The following is a 21584-nucleotide window of genomic DNA, read 5'->3' as shown; positions in this document are numbered from 1 at the left end:
GGGGCCCGACAGTGACGGGCCACCCATCGTGCTGCGGAGGCTCCGGCAAAACCGAAGGAGAAGGTTCCCAGCCTGCCACGCTGTTTCAAGTGTGGGGAGCTGGAACACATTCTGACAGCCTGCTCTCTCAACTCCGAGCCGATGGACTGCACTTGGCTCAAAGGAGAGAGATACTGTGCTCTGTCGAATTCCCTGGCTGTTCCAAACATGGGAGTGGTACTGGTGAATGGGCATTCAGTGTTGGTATTGTTTGATTCTGGGAGCAATATCACCATTGTTGCTCACCGTTATGTTCTACCGCGACAATGGGTCACACAGAAAACAAATGTGACCTGTGTACATGGGGAGACCAGACTGTATAGGTCCGCAAAATGCTTTATAAACTGGAAAGGTGACCCCCATCAACTGCTTGTTGTTGTCCTGCCCGAGCCCCCCTTCCTGGTTATACTAGGGCATGACTGGTCGGAAAATAAAAGCAGTAGGCAGAAACCCACTCCTAAAACGAATTATGGACGAACAAGAAGCCGTCCCAGCTACTCCCACGCGTGCTCTTTGGCGACTATTGATGACGTTACGTGGACAGGCGGGAGCAGGACCCTTACACAATTGACCTCAACCCGGAACTAAATCTTAGTGGGGACCCGGAGCGGGTAGCTCCACCCCCGGTCCATTAACCAGCCTAGACTTCCAGTTTCGGTCTACACCTGCTTCATTTAAAAGAGAACAGTGGAACGATGATTCCCTGAAGTTCACCAGGAATGTTATTGTTTCTGTCAATGGACAAACACTGGAAACTTTCCCACCACCGGGACCTTACTTTGTTCTAAAAAATGATCTGTTGTATCGAGTAGCAAAACACGAAGGCAAGGTCAGGATGTTGTTGTTAGTCCCACAGACCTACCGGCAGGAGGACGACGAGCTAGCCCACGCCCACCTCATAGGCGCCCATCTCGGGCCCGAGAAAACATTAGAGAGATTGAAACTCTGATTCTATTGGCCCGAAATCAACGAGGAGGTCCGACGTTTCTGTCAGTCCTGTCTGGAGTACGTGCTCCTCTAGTTCCGATTCTCTCATTGATATAGCCTTTGAAAGGATAGGTGTCGATCTCCTAGGTCCCATGGAACCTTTGACAAGAGGCCATAAATACATATCAGTTATGGTCGATTATGCTACTCAATACCCAGAGGCGGCTCCCCTGCAAACAGCCAATGTTAAGATTATCGCACAGGAATTGGTAAGGCTTTTTTCCCTGAGTGGGTATACCCAAAGAAGTCCTTATGGACCAGGATACACCCTTTATTTCAGATACATTTAGAGAGGTTGCCAAATTACTCCGTATTAAGCATCTCAAAACGTCTGTTTATCACCCACTGACAGACGGGTTGGTGGAAAGGTTCAACCAAACCATCAAACAGATGCTCTGCAAGGTAGTCAGTGAGGACGGTAGGAACTGGGACCAGCTTCTGCCTCTGGTGCTTTTTGCCTATTGGGAGGTCCCGCAAGCATCTACAGGATTTTTCCCTTTTGAGGTCTTGTACGGACGGCAACCCCCAGGTATATTGGACATCCTAAAGAAGGTTGGGAAGGAGAGGCACTTCCCTTCACCAATATATTGGAATATATCGCACAGATACATTGGCCAAAATCTGACCTCTGCTAAAAGAGTACATGTCGAAAGCTCAAGCAGCGTAGGCGCCGAATTATAACAGGAATACCTCCCTGAGGGAGTTCCAGCCGGGAGATCGAGTGATGGTGCTTGTGCCCACTTCCCACTCTAAATTATTGGCTCATTGGCAAGGCCCTTACGAGGTTAAAGAGAGAAAAGGGCTTGTTGATTATTTGGTGAAACAACCAAACCGTCGACCGAGCGAGCGGGTGTATTACGTCAACTTACTAAAGCCATGGAAAGACAGGGAACACCGCCCTCTCACTGGCCTGTCCCACTCCTTTTTCTCAAAAACATCAGTCCTTAACCTCAGAGCTGGAAGCTGCAATCCTGTCTGTCCTAGAAGTGGTCAGCGAGGCATCCAGCTGCACCTCACTGATTCAGCACGACATTGTGACAGACCTCGGGGTGGTATTTAGGGAATGCCCCTATCACCTTCTGGAGGCAAAACATGAAGAGGTGGAATTTGAAGTCCAGCAGATGTTGGACATGGACATTATCAAGGAGAGTCACAGCCCGTGGTCCAGTCCCATCGTCCTCGTTTCTAAGCCGGATGGGTCATGTAGATTTTGTAATGACTTCCAACACCACAACCAAGTCTCCAAATTTGATGAATACCCCATGCCCCGAGTTGACGAGCTCCTTGAGCGGTTGGGGAGTGCACACTATTTGACTACTCTTGACATGACGAATGGATACTGGCAAATTCCCTTAACGGCATCCACTAAAGAGAAGATGGCATTTAGTACCCCTAGCGTTCTCCCATTTGGACTGCACGGGGCGCCAGCAACTTTTCAGCATCTGGTAGACAGAATGCTAAAGCCACACCAGTCCTGCTGTGCCGCCTACCTAGATGACATAGTCATTTTTTCTGGCACCTGGGAGGAGCATGTACTGCAGATCTACGCTGTCCTCCTGACGCGAAAGCCGGGCTACGTATCAATCTCAAGAAATGTTTTTTTGGGTTGAATGAGGCCAAATATTTAGGCTACCTAGTGGGGGAAGAACTGGTGAAGCCACAGTATTCAAAAGTCAAAGCCATCCTTGATTGGCCCCATCTGATAAACCAGAGGCAAGTGCAAGCTTTCTTAGGTTTATCGAGTTACTACCGCTGGTTTGTACCTCAGTTTTCTGAGAGAGCCACCCCTTGAGGAATCAGTCAAAGAAATGGGCCCCTTTCCAAGTGGTGTAGGATGAAACAATAGACCGGGCATTCAGTGATTTAAAAATGGCCCTTACGTCAGCACCTGTTTTGAGAACTCCTGATTTTTCTCTCCCTTTTATTCTCCAGACTGATGCTTTAGACACAGGTCTAGATGCCGTGGTGAGCCAGTCTCTCGTGTGTCTTTATTTTACACTGTGTAAGAAGACTACTTCAGTTCTGATTTGTTTTCATTATACTAGGTCATAGATGTGCTTCAAAACCTTTGCTGTGTCTTCTTCTTTGTTTTACAATACATACATACATACATACAGTACATACAGTTAGCCCGCAATAATGTACAAAATTTTACAAGTAAAAGCAAAGGACAGAAATGACACATCAAAAATCAATTAATAATTCAATTCAGTCATTTCCAATATTACATTACAGATTTCTGAGGAGCAATAACCTGTCCCAGCAAAGCTGGGTCCAAGGCAGGGACAAATCTGGGCTAAGATACACATTTTTTTATAGAGCTCACACCTACACCAAGTCATATTATGTCAAAATAGAGACACTTCTCAGCCTAGCCTGTAGATCCTTAGGAACTGGAAAAACAGAGGAGGCAAAGCCTATCTTAGCAGCACTAGGCATAAGGCAGGAAACAACCTTGGGCAAGGCTGAAAAATAGCAAATATTAAAAAGGGTGATTAGGCAAATCCAAGTAACTACTGGCCAGAAAGCATAATGTGCACAACAGGTCAATGTTAAACACATTAATGGAAGGAATTATTAAGGAGAAAATTGAGCAGCACATGGCAAGGACAAGTGTTTTAGGAAAATGCCAGCATGAGTTTAGAAGAGGGAGGTCATATTTTACTGGAATTCTATGAGGAAGCAAGAAAAGGATATGAAAGAAAAGGATGGCTCATACTGTATCTATACTAATAAAAGGCAAAGCCCTCACTGACTCACTCACTCACTCACTGACTCATCACTAGTTCTCCAACTTCCCGTGTAGATAGAAGGCTGAAATTTGGCAGGCTTATTCCTAACAGCTTACTTATAAAATTTAAGCAGGTTTCATTTCGAAATTCTACACGTAATGGTCATAATGGTCGATAAAGGTCGACAACATCCGCCATGTTGAACTTTTTTATTTATGGCCCCATCTTCACGAAATTTGGTAGGCGGCTTCCCTGCGCTAATCGAAACCAATGTACATACTTATTTTGGGCGTATGACGCCACTGTCAGCCATATTGAACTTTCCAACGTCACTAATTCTCCAACTTCCCGTGTAGGTAGAAGGCTGAAATTTGGCAGGCTCATTTCTTACAGCTTACTTACAACAGTTAAGCAGGTTTCATTTCGAAATTCTACCCGTAACAGTCATAACGGTTGACAACGTTCGCCATGTTGAACTTTCTTCTTTATGGCCCCATCTTCACGAAATTTGGTAGGTGGCTTCCCTGTGCTAACCAAAACCGATGTACGTACTTATTTTAGTGGTATGATGCCACTGTCGGCCACCATATTGAACTTTCCAATGTCACTAATTCTCCTACTTCCCGTGTAGGTAGAAGACTGAAATTTGGCAGGCTCATTCCTTACAGCTTACTTACAAAAGTTAAGCAGGTTTCATTTCGAAATTTTACGCGTAACGGTCATAACGGTCGACAACGTCTGCCATGTTGAACTTTCTTATTTATGGCCCCATCTTCACGAAATTTGGTAGGCGTCTTCCCTGCGCTAACCGAAACCAATGTACGTACTTATTTCGGTGGTATGATGCCACTGTCAGCCGCCATATTGAACTTTTCAACGGTATTTGTTACTTATGGGCCCATCTTCAAGAAACTTGGTACGCGGGTTCCCAATGCTAACTGAATCCTACTTAAGTACATATATACGTCCATAGCCTGCAGCTCGGTCACTGTGTGAGGCGGCGTTGGGTCCCCAATCCCAACGCCTCCCACGTTGTTGGCTGCCTGCCTATATAAGGCCGTCCGTCGCTCAGGTCTTTACATTGCCTTCCTTGCTTTGCCACGGTATTCACGTCTCCCTGCTGAAAACTACAGCCTTTTTATTTAATCCACAGCTTCTCCGCTGTTTTATTGTTTATTTATTACGATTATAGTTATTGTGTAGGTATTTTAGACTTATTTTACATTTTTCAGGTACCCATTTCCTTTATCATTCCAACGGTACCCCCATTAACATTTCTATTGAGGTGATCACCATTGATCAAAGAACTGTCACTTACTGAGTGGTTTCCATGCCCGGAGATGGCACCTACCTTTTCCATTCTCTGTGTTACATATTGCACGGCCATATGAGGCTCACTCTTGATATCTGGAGAAACATTGTGTCTTATGTATTGAATGACTGGGACAGGTTCAAGGTGTGGACTGATGACGGTACAGGAGATAATTATACTACACAGGAGCACTATAAGAGTGAAATGCTTAAGCACTTCACCTATGGTTCTGCATGTGAGTTGATGGCTGCCACTGAATTGTTTAGTTGTTTCTTTCAAGTGTACCAAAATGGCCAAATATTTTACATGTCAGTGCCTCTTAAACATCTTAGACACACAGGTGATGATTTCAGTAGTGGACACTTTGATGTTTATGAATGTTTAAACTCTCAAAAGCTGGATGTGAAGTTATCAATGAAACCGGTTGTATGCTTACAATGCTTGACAGATTCGGAATATCACTTCAACATAAGTCCTACAAATACTGTCGTAATTGAAACAAACCATGAAACTCAAACCGATTATGACAGTAGCAATCCAAGCTGTGAGATTTGGAACAAGATTACTGTTCACATGGCCAACTGTACGTTGCATGCTCAAGAGTAAGCTCAGCGCACAGTTTGGTCATATTAAAACCGGAGGGCCGAACTCACAATGTGGTATACAAAAATATCCTTAACAAATAATTATTGGTATATTTTCCCTCAGTTTAAAAAGGTTTAATTTTCTTCTTAATAAAAATTTTAAGGCAGTACTTCGCCGCTGCGAAGCGCGGGTATTTTGCTAGTGATATAATACATCTTGATTTTCAGAAAGAAATTGATAATCTCCCACATGTGGGGCTGGGCATGAAACAAAGATAACCAGGAGTTTAGGATGTAATGTGTTCCTGTTTGCATTCAATTGGAAATTATGTGAGAAGCAATTATATTTGAGTTGCAAAAGACATCATTGATCACTTGGATCAAAATGGGCAAAACAGGCTAAAACACAAGAAGCAGAAGGTGATTGTATGAGGAACCTTATCAGAAATGCTGTTCAGAATGATGCCCCTTAAGGGTCAGTGCTAAAGCCACTGCTATTTTTAATATAGATAAATGGTCTAGATAGGAATACAAACAACAAGCTGGTAAAGTTTATATATGACTAGCAAAATACCCGCGCTTCGCAGCGGCGAAGTACTGCCTTAAAATTTTTATTAAGAAGAAAATTAAACCTTTTTAAACTGAGGGAAAATATACCAATAATTATTTGTTAAGGATCTCTTTGTATGCCATGTTGTCAGTTCGGCCCTCCAGTTGTAATATGACCAAGCTGTGCGCTGAGCTTACTCTTGAGCATGCAACATACAGTTGGCCATGTGAACAGTAATCTTGTTTCAAATGTCACAACTTGGATTGCTGCAGTCATAATCGGTTTGAGTTTCATGGTTTGTTTCAATTATGACAGTATTTGTAGGACTTGTGTTGAAGTGACATTCGGCATCTGTCAAGCGTTGCAAGTATACAACCAGTTTCATCGATAACTTCACATCCAGCTTTTGAGAGTTTAAACATTCATAAACATCAAAGTGTTCACTACTGAAATCGTCACCTGTGAATCTAAGATGTTTAAGAGGCATTGGCGGTTGTCCAAAGGTGTAAAATATTTGGCCATTTTGGTACACTTGAAAGTGACAACCGAACAATTCAGCGACAGCCATCAACTCACATGCAGAACCATAGGTGAAGTGCTTAAGCATTTCACTCTTATAGTGCTCCTGTGTAGTATAATTATCTCCTGTACCGTCATCAATCCACACCTTGAACCTGTCCCAGTCATTCAATACATAAGACACAATGTTCCTCCGGATATCAAGAGTGAGCCTGATATGTCCGTGCAATATGTAACAAAGAGAATGGAAAAGGTAGGTGCCATCTCCAGGCATGGAAACCACTCGGTAAGTGACAGTTCTTTGATCGATGGTGATCACCTCGATAGACATGTTAATGCGGGCACGGTTGGAATGATAAAGGAAATGGGTACCTGAACAATGTAAAGTAAGTCTAAAATACCTACACAATAACTATAATCGTAATAAATGAACAATAAAACAGTGGAGAAGCTGTGGATTAAATAAAAAGGCTGTAGTTATCAGCAGGGAGACGTGAATCCCGTGGCAAAGCAAAGAAGGGAATGTAGAGACTGGAGCGACGGACGGCCTTATATAGGCAGGTAACCAACAACGTGGGAGGCGTTGGGATGGGGGACCCATTGCCACCTCACACGGTGACTGAGCTGCAGGCTATGGACGTATATATGTACGTAAGTAGGATTCAGTTAGTGTTGGGAATCCACGTACCAAATTTCTTGAAGATGGGCCCATAAGTAACAAAGACTGTTGAAAAGTTCAATATGGCGGCTGAGAGTGGCATCATACCACCGAAATAAGTACCAAATTTCAGCCTTCTACCTACATGGGAATTTGGAGAATTAGTGACGTTGGAAAGATCAATATGGCGGCTGACAGTGACATCATACCACCGAAATAAGTATATACATTGGTTTCGGTTAGTGCAGGGAAGCCGCCTACCAAATTTCGTGAAGATGGGGCCATAAATAAGAAAGTTCAACATGGCGGACGTTGTTGACCGCTATGACCGTTACGTGTAGAATTTCGAAATGAAACCTGCTTAACGTTTGTAAGTAAGCTGTAAGGAATGAACCTGCCAAATTTCAGCCTTCTACCTACACGGGAAGTTGGAGAATTAGTGATGTTTGGAAAATTCAATATGGTGGCCGACAGTGGCATCATACCACTGAAATAAGTACGTACATCGGTTTTGGTTAGCGCAGGGAAGCCACCTACCAAATTTCGTGAAGATGGGGTCAGCCTTCTACCTACACGGGAAGCTGGAAAATTAGTGATGTTGGAAAGTTCAATATGGCGGCCGACAGTGGACTGCAGGGGATGAGTTATGACGAAAGATTGAAAGAGCAGAACCTTTTCAGTTTAAAATAAATGGAGAATAAAAGGTGATATTATTGAAGTGTTTAAAATTATGAATGGAATTAGTACAGTGGATCGAGACTGTTACTTTAAAATATGTTCAACAAGAACATGGGGCAAAGTTGGAAACTTGTTAAGAGTAAATTTCACACAAACATTAAGAAGGATGTCTTGAAACACAGAAATATAGACACATGGAAAAAGTTACCAAGTACAATGGTAGATAGTAGGGCTCCAGGGACATTCAAGACTGGACTTGATGTTGTTGTAGAGCGATTAGGTGGATAGGATTGGGGAGCTTTGTTGTGCTGAATGACTGTTCTCACCAAAAGTTTTTCTAATGTTCTAAAAAGTGCCTGTCCACTAGCGCCCACTTATCCACAGTTGCATTCACATGGATCTAAATTGGAACTGCCATTTAACCTAACCAGCTTGTTCATAAGAACTTCCGTGGTATTAGCCTAATTCAGTTAATATTTTTTTTTTTATTTCAGTTTATTTTTTTTATTTAACTTATGGATGTCTTACCATTATTATAATTGTTAGCATTCATTTTTGTATTTTTTTCTGATGTAATGGTGATCCCATTTGTTTTACAACAATGCTGCTATTTCATGCATTACATTCATGGATGCTGCCATGTTGTTGTTAGCAGCAAAACCCTCAGATGGCATAAGACTACAGCACTTCAAAAATCATTTAGAGAAACATTTTATTTGTTTAATGGCTTTAAATTTGACATACATATTGGTTTTGATGCTCTGGTTTTCTGATTCTTGTTGCAAACTTTCCTGTTTGCATTTATTTGGAAATTATGCAAAAAAACAATTATATTTGAGTTGCAAAAGACATCATTGATCATTTGGATCAAAATGTGTAATTAGTAAAACATATAAAGGCAATTCATTTAAAAATTATTAGTCTGATTTATTAGCAGCCAGTGTTTGGGGAGGGGACACTAAACAACAAAACAAATACATATGACTAATAAGAATATAATCCTTAAATGTGTACATGAGAAGCACTGATAGCTGTACTCAATAAGACAAAAGACAAAATAAAATGATTTCAATAATTTTAAGAGACAATCACAGAATCCAGTTAAATGGAAGTTTAAAGTTCATAGCTCTAAAACTGAACAGTTCTTAGTGAAAAAAGCAAAAAAAGTTTACAGCCTACACTTTGTAACATAATTATATGAAAAACTTCTGAATGAATCAAATGATTGTATTTGACAATAGTTACTAAAAAAAGTTTTATCTCCTGGCCATGTATTCATGCCATATATTGTTATGCTTCAGCTGAGAAGGAAGAAAAAGAAGAACTCCCACATGGCCATTGATTTCTTCCATTATTTACCTATCCCTGTTGTATCCTACTCCAACTCCTTTTGATTCCAAAATGTGCCAACCACACTTCTGCACATCTCTAAGATTTAGGTCTCACTTGAGACAAATTTCTGTATCCATTGTAATGTGGAACTTAAAAGTAAACATTTAAATAACCAGGGATGGGTTGATTTACATTTATGATAATTACAAAACAGATATATTTAAGCCTGCTTTAAAAATTACATTCTCATGCAATTCATTAATAAACATTAACAGAGAGAGAGAGAGAGATGAAAAAAAGCTATTTTGCAGTTAAAATAGCCTTTTACACACATTGTAATATGTACTCTATCATTTTAAATAAGAACTTAAAGGATTAAGGCCAATTGAACAATCCAGTTGCAGCCCATCTTTGAATTGTACATATTATAGTCACCTGCTTACTGTAGGACTGGACTGTAGGACTTTTTGGGAAGGAAATCACTTCCACGAGGTTGAGGGGTGACATGGCTCTTTGTCCAAAAGAAACAAAAATAATCTACCTCATGAACAAAAAAAAAATGTAATATTTATGACCAGCACTGTTACAGGCCAGGAGAGGGGGCTCATCTACTGCTTGGTGTCACCTCTCTTGTGCAGTGCTTCCCAAACTCAGTCCTGGTGACCCCCTGTGGCTGCAGATTTTTGTTCCAACCAGATTCCTAATCAGTGACAACACCTGATAACGCTGAGCTCATTTAAGTAGCTGGCATTTGTTTTCTCTTATTCTACCTTCAGAAAAACACAGCAGCATGATTTTTACATTTATAAGACATATAGAAATATTTCTGCTTTGCTATAGATTTAAATGCTTAACTCTCTTGTTGATTTCATTATATTTTGCCCTTTCTCTGTGCAGTTTTTTCCTTTCTTTTTATTTTATTAATGACAGTTAAAAATGAGCACAGCAGACATGCAGGCAAACAACACTGAATAATCAAAGGGTGCAACTACTTCAGTGTCAGACCCACCAATTACTAAATAATGGATTAATTAAACAATTAGAACACCTGGAAAAGTAGAATGAAAATCAAGATGCAAATACTGTTAAAAAGAAAAGAAAATACATTTTTGCCATATAACTGTTTAGTACATTATATATATATATATATATAAATATAAAATATAAACAGTATATATATATATATATATATATATATGTACTGTATATATATATATATATATATATACTGTATATATATATATATATATATGTATGGAAGTGAAGCTCTGTGATACAGTTTGCATCATAAAATAGTGTTTTTATTCCTGAGCTTTCGACCCCTGCCAGGGATCTTCATCAGAGGATAATGCTTAGACTAACAAGAATCAAAGGCAATATGTAGCAAAACAATATGTGGTGGGGAGAGCAGGGAGGTGGCTAAGGAATAATAACTACTTCATGATACGTGATTCATTTTTCTCCCTTTGTGGATCTTCAGCTGCAAAAAAATATATATATTTATATATATATATATATATATTTATATGTATATATATATATGTGTTGCGGAAGTGCTGCCATCCAGGCGTCTCTAATAGTCCGGGTGCCCCCTGCCGGTGGCCACATTCCCTCCAAATGAGTATTCACGCTCCGTCCCTGTGGTCCCCAAATAGCCCCGGGCGGCTGCCCTCTTGTGGCCGAGTAGAAGTATTGTCCAACCCGGGGACTATCCAGGCGTCCCGGCCGGGCGGTGTCCCGTGTATCTGTGACAATATATATATATATATATATATATATATATATATATATATATATATATATATATATATATATATATATATATTTACCAAACTTAGTTTTTGAATTTCTATATTGCTCACAAAACACAGAACTTGGGAAATAACACATCACTTAATTAGCCCAGGAGTCCAATTAAAAACAGAAGCTGGCTGGAACAAAAACCTGTAGCCACACAGGGTCCCCAGGGCAGAGTTTGGGAAGCACTGGCCTAGTGCATGCCATCTCTTCTGTTGTCACTGCTCTTGACTAGTAGTGCCAATTCACATTCACTCCACTCTCAGGCAAGCTTGACTGGCACCTCACCCTGCTGCTCTTCTCACACAGATTCCCATGCTGCTTGCCTCCTAACTGAATGGCAACCTTACTCAGCATCCCAATACTTGTGCCACTGACAGAATGTTACCCCCCTTCAATAACCAAAGACCAAATGTCCTGGCCCAGCCCCCCTTATGACTTCTCTCCTGTGAAGTTCAGCCCCCACATCTTTTCCATAGGTCTTGTACATGGGTCTGTTTGATTACGCCAAACTCTAACAATCTTACAATTTAGCAGTTCAGATTTGTATGGCTTGTAGAACTTCCACCTGGCAGACATACTGTTCACCCCAGGGGCTTGTGACGTAATCAGACTGTAACAACAGCAGTGTAAAAAGCTACTGCCAGGTTGTTACAATATTATAAGTTAACTTTTCATAAACACAAAACAATGAGGTGTTTTGTGGCAATTCATCTAGAGTTTTCCAGACAAGCTATAAGGGGGGATTACCATATAGAGGTGGGTTTTCTGTGATTATGGCCAGCCATGAATGAGCTTGAAAATGACCAATGCAATAAAAAAATAAAATAAATAAATAAATAAAAAAAACTGTACAAGCTTAAAATAAGGTTATGACCGAGCAGAACTGCTTTGCAAGATTTTAATAAGAGGCTAAGAAATTCACTAGAAATTACTGATCCCTCTTTAAATTCAGTTTTAGTTCAGTTCAATTTTCAGGAGCTAATACATTCTTTGTGGTCTTTCTCTTGACTGTTTTAATTGTATGTTATCTTCTGTACCTTTAAAATCCATGTAAGTATACACTTCTCATGTGTCACCAAAGTCTTGCAATCACAGAAGCTCTGCAAAGCATCACGGGATCTCCCTTCTCCTTGTCCACAAATGTAACAATCCTGTAAATCTGAAAAAGGTAAACAGTATTGAGTTTAACTTATAAAATAAGCACACAAATAAAATGAGAAGTTATGATGAATCAATGGCAGGACTAAGTACAATTTATTGGAGTTTTCACCTTTACCAATTTCACTTCACCTTCAGGTCAGCTTCTATTTACTTTGCCAGTGAGAGGGCTTACAGCAGAAGCAGCAAAAGCTGACTGTGACATGGTTTAAAATACATCCTTCTATCTGTTTTAAGAGCATGTGTTTTTGTACAAAATTGCTATGAGTAAGATACTACACTGGAAAAAAATGCATATGCAAAAAATAGACAAAAAACTTTAAATGGGAATTGTTTTGCTTTCATTTGGGAAAGAAATCTGCCAATGGCGTAAGCAAAATTGGCTTGACAAGATTTCTTAAAGTAACCTAAATGATCCTAAATACAAATTCTTTCCTAAGTCAACAATTCTTGCATTAAGGAAAACAAGATTTAATGTCATGATATAAATACTTCTCATTTGCTTATGTTTTATTTTTTGCAATGTATCCTGACAACACTAGGGTTCGGGCAGGAAGAAACCCTAGACAGAATACCAGCCAACTGGAGCGTACGCACACCCACTCACACACATAAACTTCAGTTCACTCATATGGGCCCAACTGGGAGATACCAATTAACTTCAAAGATATGGAGTTAAAAAATAAAAGGAATACCAGGAGAAACCCCACAAAAACAGGAGTGGATTATGCATATTAGACTTCTTAGGTTGTGATAGAGCATTACTATCCACTGCACCATGATATCAACTGCTCTGCAGATAAGATACAGAATTGAGAGACAACTGGGCAACAGGTGGTGACATTGGTCATTCACAAATAAAAATGTAAAAGAATATTAAGTGTTTAAAAATACAGAGCAAAAATTCAGAATACAGACAATAGAGACGTCAAGTGTAATTTTAAAATTGAGTAGAAAATACACCAAGGTCTGCCCTAAACCTCCAGTCAGGGAATGTATTAGGTGAGTGTGGTAATACACTAACAACTAAATAGGGGAATGTCTAAGGGTATACAGGGATGCACAACATAAGAAATTTAGGAGGTTTGTGAAGAAGTGGACCACTAAGTTAGGAAGCATCATTTAGGAGGGCAGACTTGTATGTCATTCAATGCTGAAAATATGTTAGAGGCAAAACGACAGTAAACAGTGGTAGATGCATCATAATAGTAATGGGGAGGTTCGACAGGATAGTTAAGTATGAAGAGTACATTCTTGAAGTTCAGACCTCAAGCAGATCCAAGATGCCACTCCATCCTGAAAGCACTTCTTGTACTATTCCTTTTTTAATTGGACTTCCTGTCTATTTTGAGATATCTTGAAAGGTGTTTCAAATACCTTGAAATAAGCAACAAGTTATTTTGAGATATTTTGAAATATATTTCAGAAATATGTCAGTAGTACTAGGGTGTTGTACCATGTTAGCCATTATTAATGTAGTGAAAAGTCAAGCAAAATGACACCTTTTATTGGCTAACTAAAAAGATTACAATATGCAAGCTTTCGATGCAACTCAGGCCCCTTCTTCAAGCAAGATGTAATACAGAAACTGCTGGAGTTCCCTGTGTTTATATAGACACCAGGACAAATACAACATTGGAAAACCTTTAAGTTAGATATCTTAAATGTAAAAAATTAATAGACCTCTTCAGGCTAAGATTCATTAAACAAAAGAAAAGAACAATGTCTAGTCATGATCTTTGCATGTCCAACAAAATCTTTTGAAGTTTCTTATGAGTTTTCCAATACAATGTGCGTCTGTAATCAGGCTGTCTGTGTCAGTCGAGAGATGCAAACAATCCTTATATCTGGCCATAAAACTCTTGTCTCTATTTAAACCATGTTGTAATGTGTAAATTTTAGCATGAGTTTAACTTCTGATTCTTTTCTCTCTCTTGCTGTGTTCTGAAGTTGCCCATTTTAAAGTCTCTCTCACAGTGTCCATGACTGTTGAACCGCTACAGGAACATCTGTGTTGCCATACTAGATGTGTAACCTGTGTAAATTCATTCTCTGGCAGAGTGTTTGTCCCTTTTCTCCCACATACAGTGCAGTATCAGGACATTTCATACAGAGATTAGGTAGACCAAATTAGATGATCAGCAGGAAAATTATCCCTTTATGCGATGTTCTAGTTGGCAGTGTGGTATGACTACACGGACTGTATTATAAATGTGAGCACATGTTTTACATCTTTTCTGTAGGCAGGGAGTTGTGCCATTTTCTGATGGTTCACTTAGGGAGATTCGGACAATTAGTTGCTGCAGGTTGGGCGGTTGTCTGTATGCCAGGAGGGGAGGTTCAGGAAATACCTAATTCAGTGTTTCATTATTGTGTAGCATTGGCTAAAGTTCTTTTATAATTTTTCAAAGTGCTTCAAGATGTGGGTTATAGGTGACAACAAGAGGGATGCGGTTCTTGTTGTTAGTTTTGCTTGACATCTTGCTACTTTCACAAATATGAAAATTCAAAGGAAGATATCTGAAGATTATATTCACATATGTGATTTTAAATATATCTTTAAATGTGTTTGGGATATCTTGAAATACACTTTAACATAACTGAAATGGAGCAGAGACCCATTTTTAAAACACTAGAATCCCTGAAGCTTACGGAAAAAACTCGTAATCCCGGACCACCTTAAATTCCTTTGCACCTCTCCATAAGCGTTTTTTGTTTGGTAAAAGTGTCGATCACCACAAGCAGCAAGCAGCCTGCTATCCCATCTCCCCACTTGACAGGGTTTAACTCAAGCAAAACGTTCTCCCAGCTCAAGTCTTGTTTATCACGGTGTGAGGTGCCTGGAGTTGTGTAGAGTAAATAATATATCATTATTTGGAACACATGCATTTCATGTGTGTTCCATGTCTACAACAATCTGTATAAATGTAGGATGACAAGAAATGTAAGAAATGCTGAACACATATGTAAAACAAACTTTTTTCATGTTATTGTACTAGTTTTTGGGTTTTAATCATTTCACTCTGAATTGTGACCACTATATTTGTTTAACATTTTGGACAATGATTATTTTTGACTACCTGGTTTTTGACACTAGCTGTGTTTTTGTATGTCTTGCCTTACTGTCCTTCTACTTTAATTTTACTAGCAATTAATCTCCAGCAAAATAAACCTTTCAAATACATTTCCAGATATACTTAAAATAAATTACTGTCGATTTTCAGATATTTAAAATGCATTTTAATATCTCAGAAACAATTACAGATATCTATGTAAGTCAAATTAAAATTTAAAGATAGTTCAAAAATGTATTCAAGATATTTGGAAAGGCGTCTGTTTCAAGATATCTGAAATGCACTTTAAGATATCTCAAAAATATTTCAAGATATATGTAAATGATATTCTGTAAATATTGATACTGTATATCTGAAATAGATTTCATCCATCATCCAACCCTCTATATCCTAACTACAGGGTCATGGGGGTCTGCTGGGGCCCATTCCAGTCAACACAGGGCGCAAGGCAGGAAACAAACCCTGGGCAGGATGCCAGCCCACTGCAGTGCGCGTTCACACACACACACACTAGGGACAATTTAGGATCGCAGATGCACCTAACCAGCATGTCTTTGGACTGTGGGAGAAAACCGGAGCACCTGGAGGAAACCCACACAGACACGGGGAGAACATGCAAACTCCACACAGGGAGTACCTGGGAAGCAAACCCAAGTCTCCTAACTGCGAGGCAGCAGCGCTACCACTGCACCACCGTGCCACCCGAAACAGATTTCAAGATATCTCAAATGCAATTCAAGCTGTCTTGAATTAAGTCCCTGTGCATCCTGAAATATCTTTTATACATTTTAAGATTTCATTAAATAAATCTTTTGGCATGTCGAGATATCTGAAATGCATTTCATCTTAAATACATTCCCAGTTATTTAAAATTTTCTGTGCCTTTCAAGCTGTCTCAAAAAGATTCTGGGATATTTCAAATGGAATTTCATGTCTATTTTAAGATATCTCGAAATGAATTCCAGATATCTCAAAATGCGTAGGAAGTTATTTGAAGATATCATAGATGCATTTCAGATATCTTAAATTTAAAATGAGCATTACATTATTTTAAGATATCTACAAAATTCAATTTTTTTTAGATATCACAAATTAATTTCACGATATGTTAAAATGGGTCTCTGCTCCATTTGAAATATCTTAAAATTTATTTCAATATATATCAAATTTTATTTCAAGACATTTCAAATACATTTTAAGATATCTTTAAAAAATATTAAATTATTTCAAGCTGTCTTAGTATTATTTTCAGATATCTACAATACAATCTACGTTATCCAAAATGCATTTCAAGATATTTCAAAATAGCTTCCTGCTCATTTCTAAATACAGAGATGAAATCCCATTGAAAGAATAGTCAATTTTACAAAAGTGTTTTTGTGATATCTTAAAATGCATGCAATTTAAGTTGACTCTAAATGTATTTGAAATGCATGCACAGTTATTGTGAGATATTTCTAAAAATGCATGAGATATTTTGAAATGCATTTGAGAGATCTCAAAATCTATTGTGGATATCATAAAATGTAAATGAGTTTATTTTAGGATATCTCAAAATGAGTTTCAGATATTTTAAAAAGTAAATTGTAAGATATCTGAAGTTTTTTAAAGAGATATCTAAATGTTTAATCAACTTTCAATACAGAGTATCCTTTCAAGATATCTTCAAAACTGATATCTGTAAAACATTTTAAAATATCTTGAATGAATTTCCAGGTAGCTTAAAATTCATTCTGAAAAAGCTCAGAATATAAATTCAACTTACTTACCATACAACACAAGTATCACAAGTACAATATACTGTATATTCTTTTAGATGTATAAAATTTGTGTGAAGTGAGGCTTCTATGCTGTGTGTATTTGACACGTATTACGCGTACAGTGCTTTGTCAGATTTTGCATTATTGTATAAAACCTCAAATAACACACAATGCTAAGAAATCAGATTTTTTGTAAATCTGATGCTTGGTACACTGTGTTTATTAGACAGCAACAGCAAGTTTGAAAATGATGGAATGATTCAGGAGGTCAGAATGGAAGTAGAGAGTGTTTTCTTAAGAATATTCATTTTCCATACTCTTTTTAATTTAGTCTACATCAGGATATTTCAAGTAAACAATTAATGTAACAACATGCTAATAGTAAGCTGGCTGCTAAATTAGAAACTCCACACAGAAGGTAGTCTTGTAGATAAATCATGCTAGAATGGAAGTGTTCTTCCAGATGCTAAAAGACGGGCCTTAGCCATGCTTGTAGTACACCTACTGATGTGTCTGTTTGTGGGAACACACAAGAGGTTCAACAGTCTTTAGAATTCCCTCTAATAAGGAAATACAGTGTCCTCTTAAGTAGTACACATCAGTGCAGCGCATCCATTCTGTGACCTTAGCTCTGTTTCAGCTAGACATTGTAAGCCTCCTAATGGTCAACAGATGGTTCAATCCACCTTAACGGTACACACACTTCCTTCCCATGTTATAAGTCTTCCTTTAATCCAATGATTGTTCATCTTGTCAAGAATGTATTCCTGTATAGATCTGCCTTTTTAAAGTGTGCATTGTATGACCCCAATCAGAAGGAAGCAGTTAGGAAAAAAGAATGTATAGTTAGGATTGTTCTGATGCGTTTTATTAGCTCATTGACTGAAATTAGGCTTAATTAGCTTTTTAACAGATAAAAGCAATCAAAGATGACACAAAAGCTGCAGTCCAATTTTATCCAGATTGTGAATAAATACAGCAACATGATTATGTTCTCTTCTATTCTATTTTAAAGCATACATTTATTGCTCTGAAGTTATTACATCTTCTTAGCTTGCACAAAAAACAACAGCAACAAAAAAATCATGTTTATTTCTACTAAGAAGAAGAAAAATCATGTCTGTAATTGAACATTAGGCAAGAAAGTTTGAGTACTCTTTCTAGTGAAAAATGAAGGGAGGAGGACGTTCATTCAGTGACATGTACATATACATATATAGAAATTCCATTACACATTTCCCAGTTGCAAGTGTATTTCTTGTCCAGGAAGCCCTTTTGAAGTAAGGAATGCACAAACTAATGTGTCCCATTCAGACTCTCAAGCCTCACTGAACATTTCAAGAAGCCACTTCCTAGCTAACAGATGCTGCCTTATACAGTATGTGTCATCTGACATATTCCTGATCTGCCTTTTCCTAATATTTTCCTTGCTGTTTTTTTCTGGAAAAACAATGTAAAAGTGGGAAGGAAGGACGTGATCATGATGAAAAATTATTGCCAACAGAAAGAAATATCTATAAAATCAGAAGTAATTGAAATTTGACTAAGCTAGCAAATAATTTCAAAGTTTTCCATAACTCCATCAATCAGTAAATAGTGTTGGAGTCATTTGTGAAAGTGGACTGATCTGTAGAAATCACAGTATCATTTCAGTCAATTCTTAAATCTTTATTTAATCATATACACATCATAAGCGACATCTTTGGAAATAGGCTACCTTATTCTTGGATATTTTCATTTGGTTTTCTGGTTGCATATTTTATGTCATTATTCTAGCAGCACCATTTTGTGTTCTGATTTTTTTGTAGCAACTGTTAAATGATTGTGACAATGTTATTGGTCTCAATACCTGTTGCTGCTTATATGATTGCAATTCAATGTCTTACTATTTAAGATGGTGGTACACTAGTCCTGACATTCAAGCATCAGATCACTTTATTGCCTCAATCCTCCTCCTTAGCATGGAAGAAAATAAAATCTGCTTCCTAGAAGACATACTGTTATGACTTTTCTTATTTTTTTCACTTAGATTTTGTTTTTGTGTTTCAAGTTCTGATGACAATTTTTGATTTTTCCTTCAGGTTTTCTGACCCCTGTTTGTATTTTGACTACACTTTGCCACTGTCGAATCATTTCTTCCACCACCTGGGTTTTATTCTCACTCTCTATTTCACTCAAACACATACTCATTGAAAGAACATCAAGTTAGCTGAGCCCCATATATTAGCATTGAAAATTATTTTATTCTTATTTACTGCAATTTTCCATTCAAAAATCTTTTTAAAAGACTACATTCAATTCTAAAAGCTGTTTCTAGGATCTTGATTTTGTAATGTTATCAGTTACATATAAGTAAGTGCTTGTCATTTGTCAACATATTGAAATAGACACAAATTTAAATGTAATTTAATGTGTATTTGTATGTCATTATTTGACCATAATTTTATGTATTGTTTTGATTTTTATTTTTATGTTTATTATGTTTGCCCCTCTTGTCTGTTTGTATTATATGCAATGGGCTTGTTACCAAATATAGTCCATTTAGTTCATGCTTCAAAAATAAGATATTGCTCACTCAGTGTCAGGTGTATAAACCCAGGAGATCATTTAATGTGATGCGTCAAACTGACACTATGGATTATTGTCAAATGGGAAGAGCGCACTTTTTCAGTTGAATGGATTTTCAGCATTTTAACACAACCCAATGCAAATGAAGGATTTCAAAGGTAGCCATTGTATATTATAACAAATATATGGTCTGCAAAGCTCATCAAACACTTACTTATCCAGAGACTCACTCCACAACATATTAAAGTGAACAATGTTATGGTTTCTTCCAAAACAGTGTCATGAATGTGCACCTGGGGATCATCTTCCTAAATCTGATGAAGTAAGCAATACCACTCCTGGACAAGAGGGGGCTTTGGCACTAACTGTACCTTCTTCTTCCAAAACAGTTCCTAGACAATGCCCAAGGAGGATGCTTAGCCCCAGCCAGAGCTGTCACTACACCTTCCGCCTAAGGTGCCATTAAAATGGGTGGCCACCAGAAGATGGAATTCTTGACCCTCATCATGCAGAGATCTCCCACTGATATACCTTATTTTAGAAATATTCAATAGGCTGCCTAAAGCCAACCTTATTCTGAGCTACGAGCAGTGTTTGTTAGTTATTTTGTGTCTACCAATGGTGCCCGAACTATTCTTATGATGTCCTTCAGTTTGTTCAGCTAATCACAACAAGAAGACAAAAACCTAACAGAATACCTTGTGCGTTTTTTCCAAAATTACCAAAGTTCAGCAGCAATAAAAAATGTGATTCAGCAAAAGCCTGATTTAATGAAATGATTCCACAGACAACATATCTTTGTTTTTAAAAGTTTTAGTTAAAATTCAAAGTAAAACAGTTCACACAAAAAAGAGAAAATTGAAACAGCAAAAATTAGGAAAAGTTCTTAAGAAAAGTTCTGTTCAAAGCTTAAATCTTGTTACATTTCAAATCATTACAAATCACTTCAAAACAGTCAGAAAACTGTATGCCTATTCCATTTCTATGTTGAAAATGGGTCTTTTTTAAATCCCCGTGTACTGGGACCTATTCTAAACAACAACTGACACAATTAACACAGTGTATCTCAGTTACAGCAAGAACGTTCTTACTAACTTGTTGGGGGAAAAGACTATATCATTGTATATGACTATGAAACAAATTTATATTCTATTCAAACTAAGCAAATTCTAATATGAGTTTGGGCTCAAAGTTTTAACTTTCTAAGATTTGCTCTTACACCTTGCCCAGTTCAATACTTCAATATTAAATGAAAAAATAAAAATACAGAATTATGAAATTACAAAATTCAAAACAAAGAGAAAACAAACAAATGACAGAAATACAATTTTCCTCAAAACTGCAACATAATTAATTCCTAAACCTAAAAGCCTGCAATTCAAAATTCAAAATAGTGAAAGCCAAGATTAAAGTCAAACGCCATTTAAATCAAAATACAAACTGGTCAAAAGAATTCCAGGAAAAAACAAAAGGGGAGCAAAAAGCAAATAAATAACACTTCAAAGGGACTCTGGCAGGAGGTAACTGCATCCCTAGCTACTGTTCTGCCAGTGAACTGGCAGATCAACTTTGATCAAAAAACGGAAGATGCACATAAAAACAAAACAAAGGAAAAAGTGAAATGAAACCAAAGCCCAATACAAGAGGCAATAATCATGGTCAAGAGAACAAGAGAGTCAAAAACCAAAAGTGCACAGGAGTACAAAGATGAACGGTGAAGATTTCAGAGATTTGGTATCTGCATATGGGATAACACCCATAGTCGTCTTTTTATCCCATTGCATTGATTACGTATGGGTCCTTACCTCCAAAGCTACGCTCCTAGCAACAATG

The 21584-nt window shown here is 38.0% G+C and overlaps 1 protein-coding gene across 1 annotated transcript in view; it reads right to left on the bottom strand.

Annotated features, from left to right (window-relative positions):
* Positions 1–21584, bottom strand: part of LOC120515292 — a 500214-nt gene that overhangs the window by 373258 nt on the left and 105372 nt on the right. Inside the window, exon 3 of the mRNA XM_039736159.1 lies at positions 12229–12350. Within this exon, the coding sequence (XP_039592093.1) occupies positions 12229–12350 (122 nt within the window). The remainder of the gene's footprint in view (positions 1–12228; positions 12351–21584) is intronic.

The sequence above is a fragment of the Polypterus senegalus genome, chromosome 14, assembly GCF_016835505.1.
Source record: "Polypterus senegalus isolate Bchr_013 chromosome 14, ASM1683550v1, whole genome shotgun sequence".
In the NCBI taxonomy this organism is placed as follows: Eukaryota; Metazoa; Chordata; class Cladistia; order Polypteriformes; family Polypteridae; genus Polypterus; species Polypterus senegalus.
The sequence above is the reverse complement of the archived record's forward strand: the minus strand, read 5'-3'. Positions and strand labels throughout refer to the sequence as shown.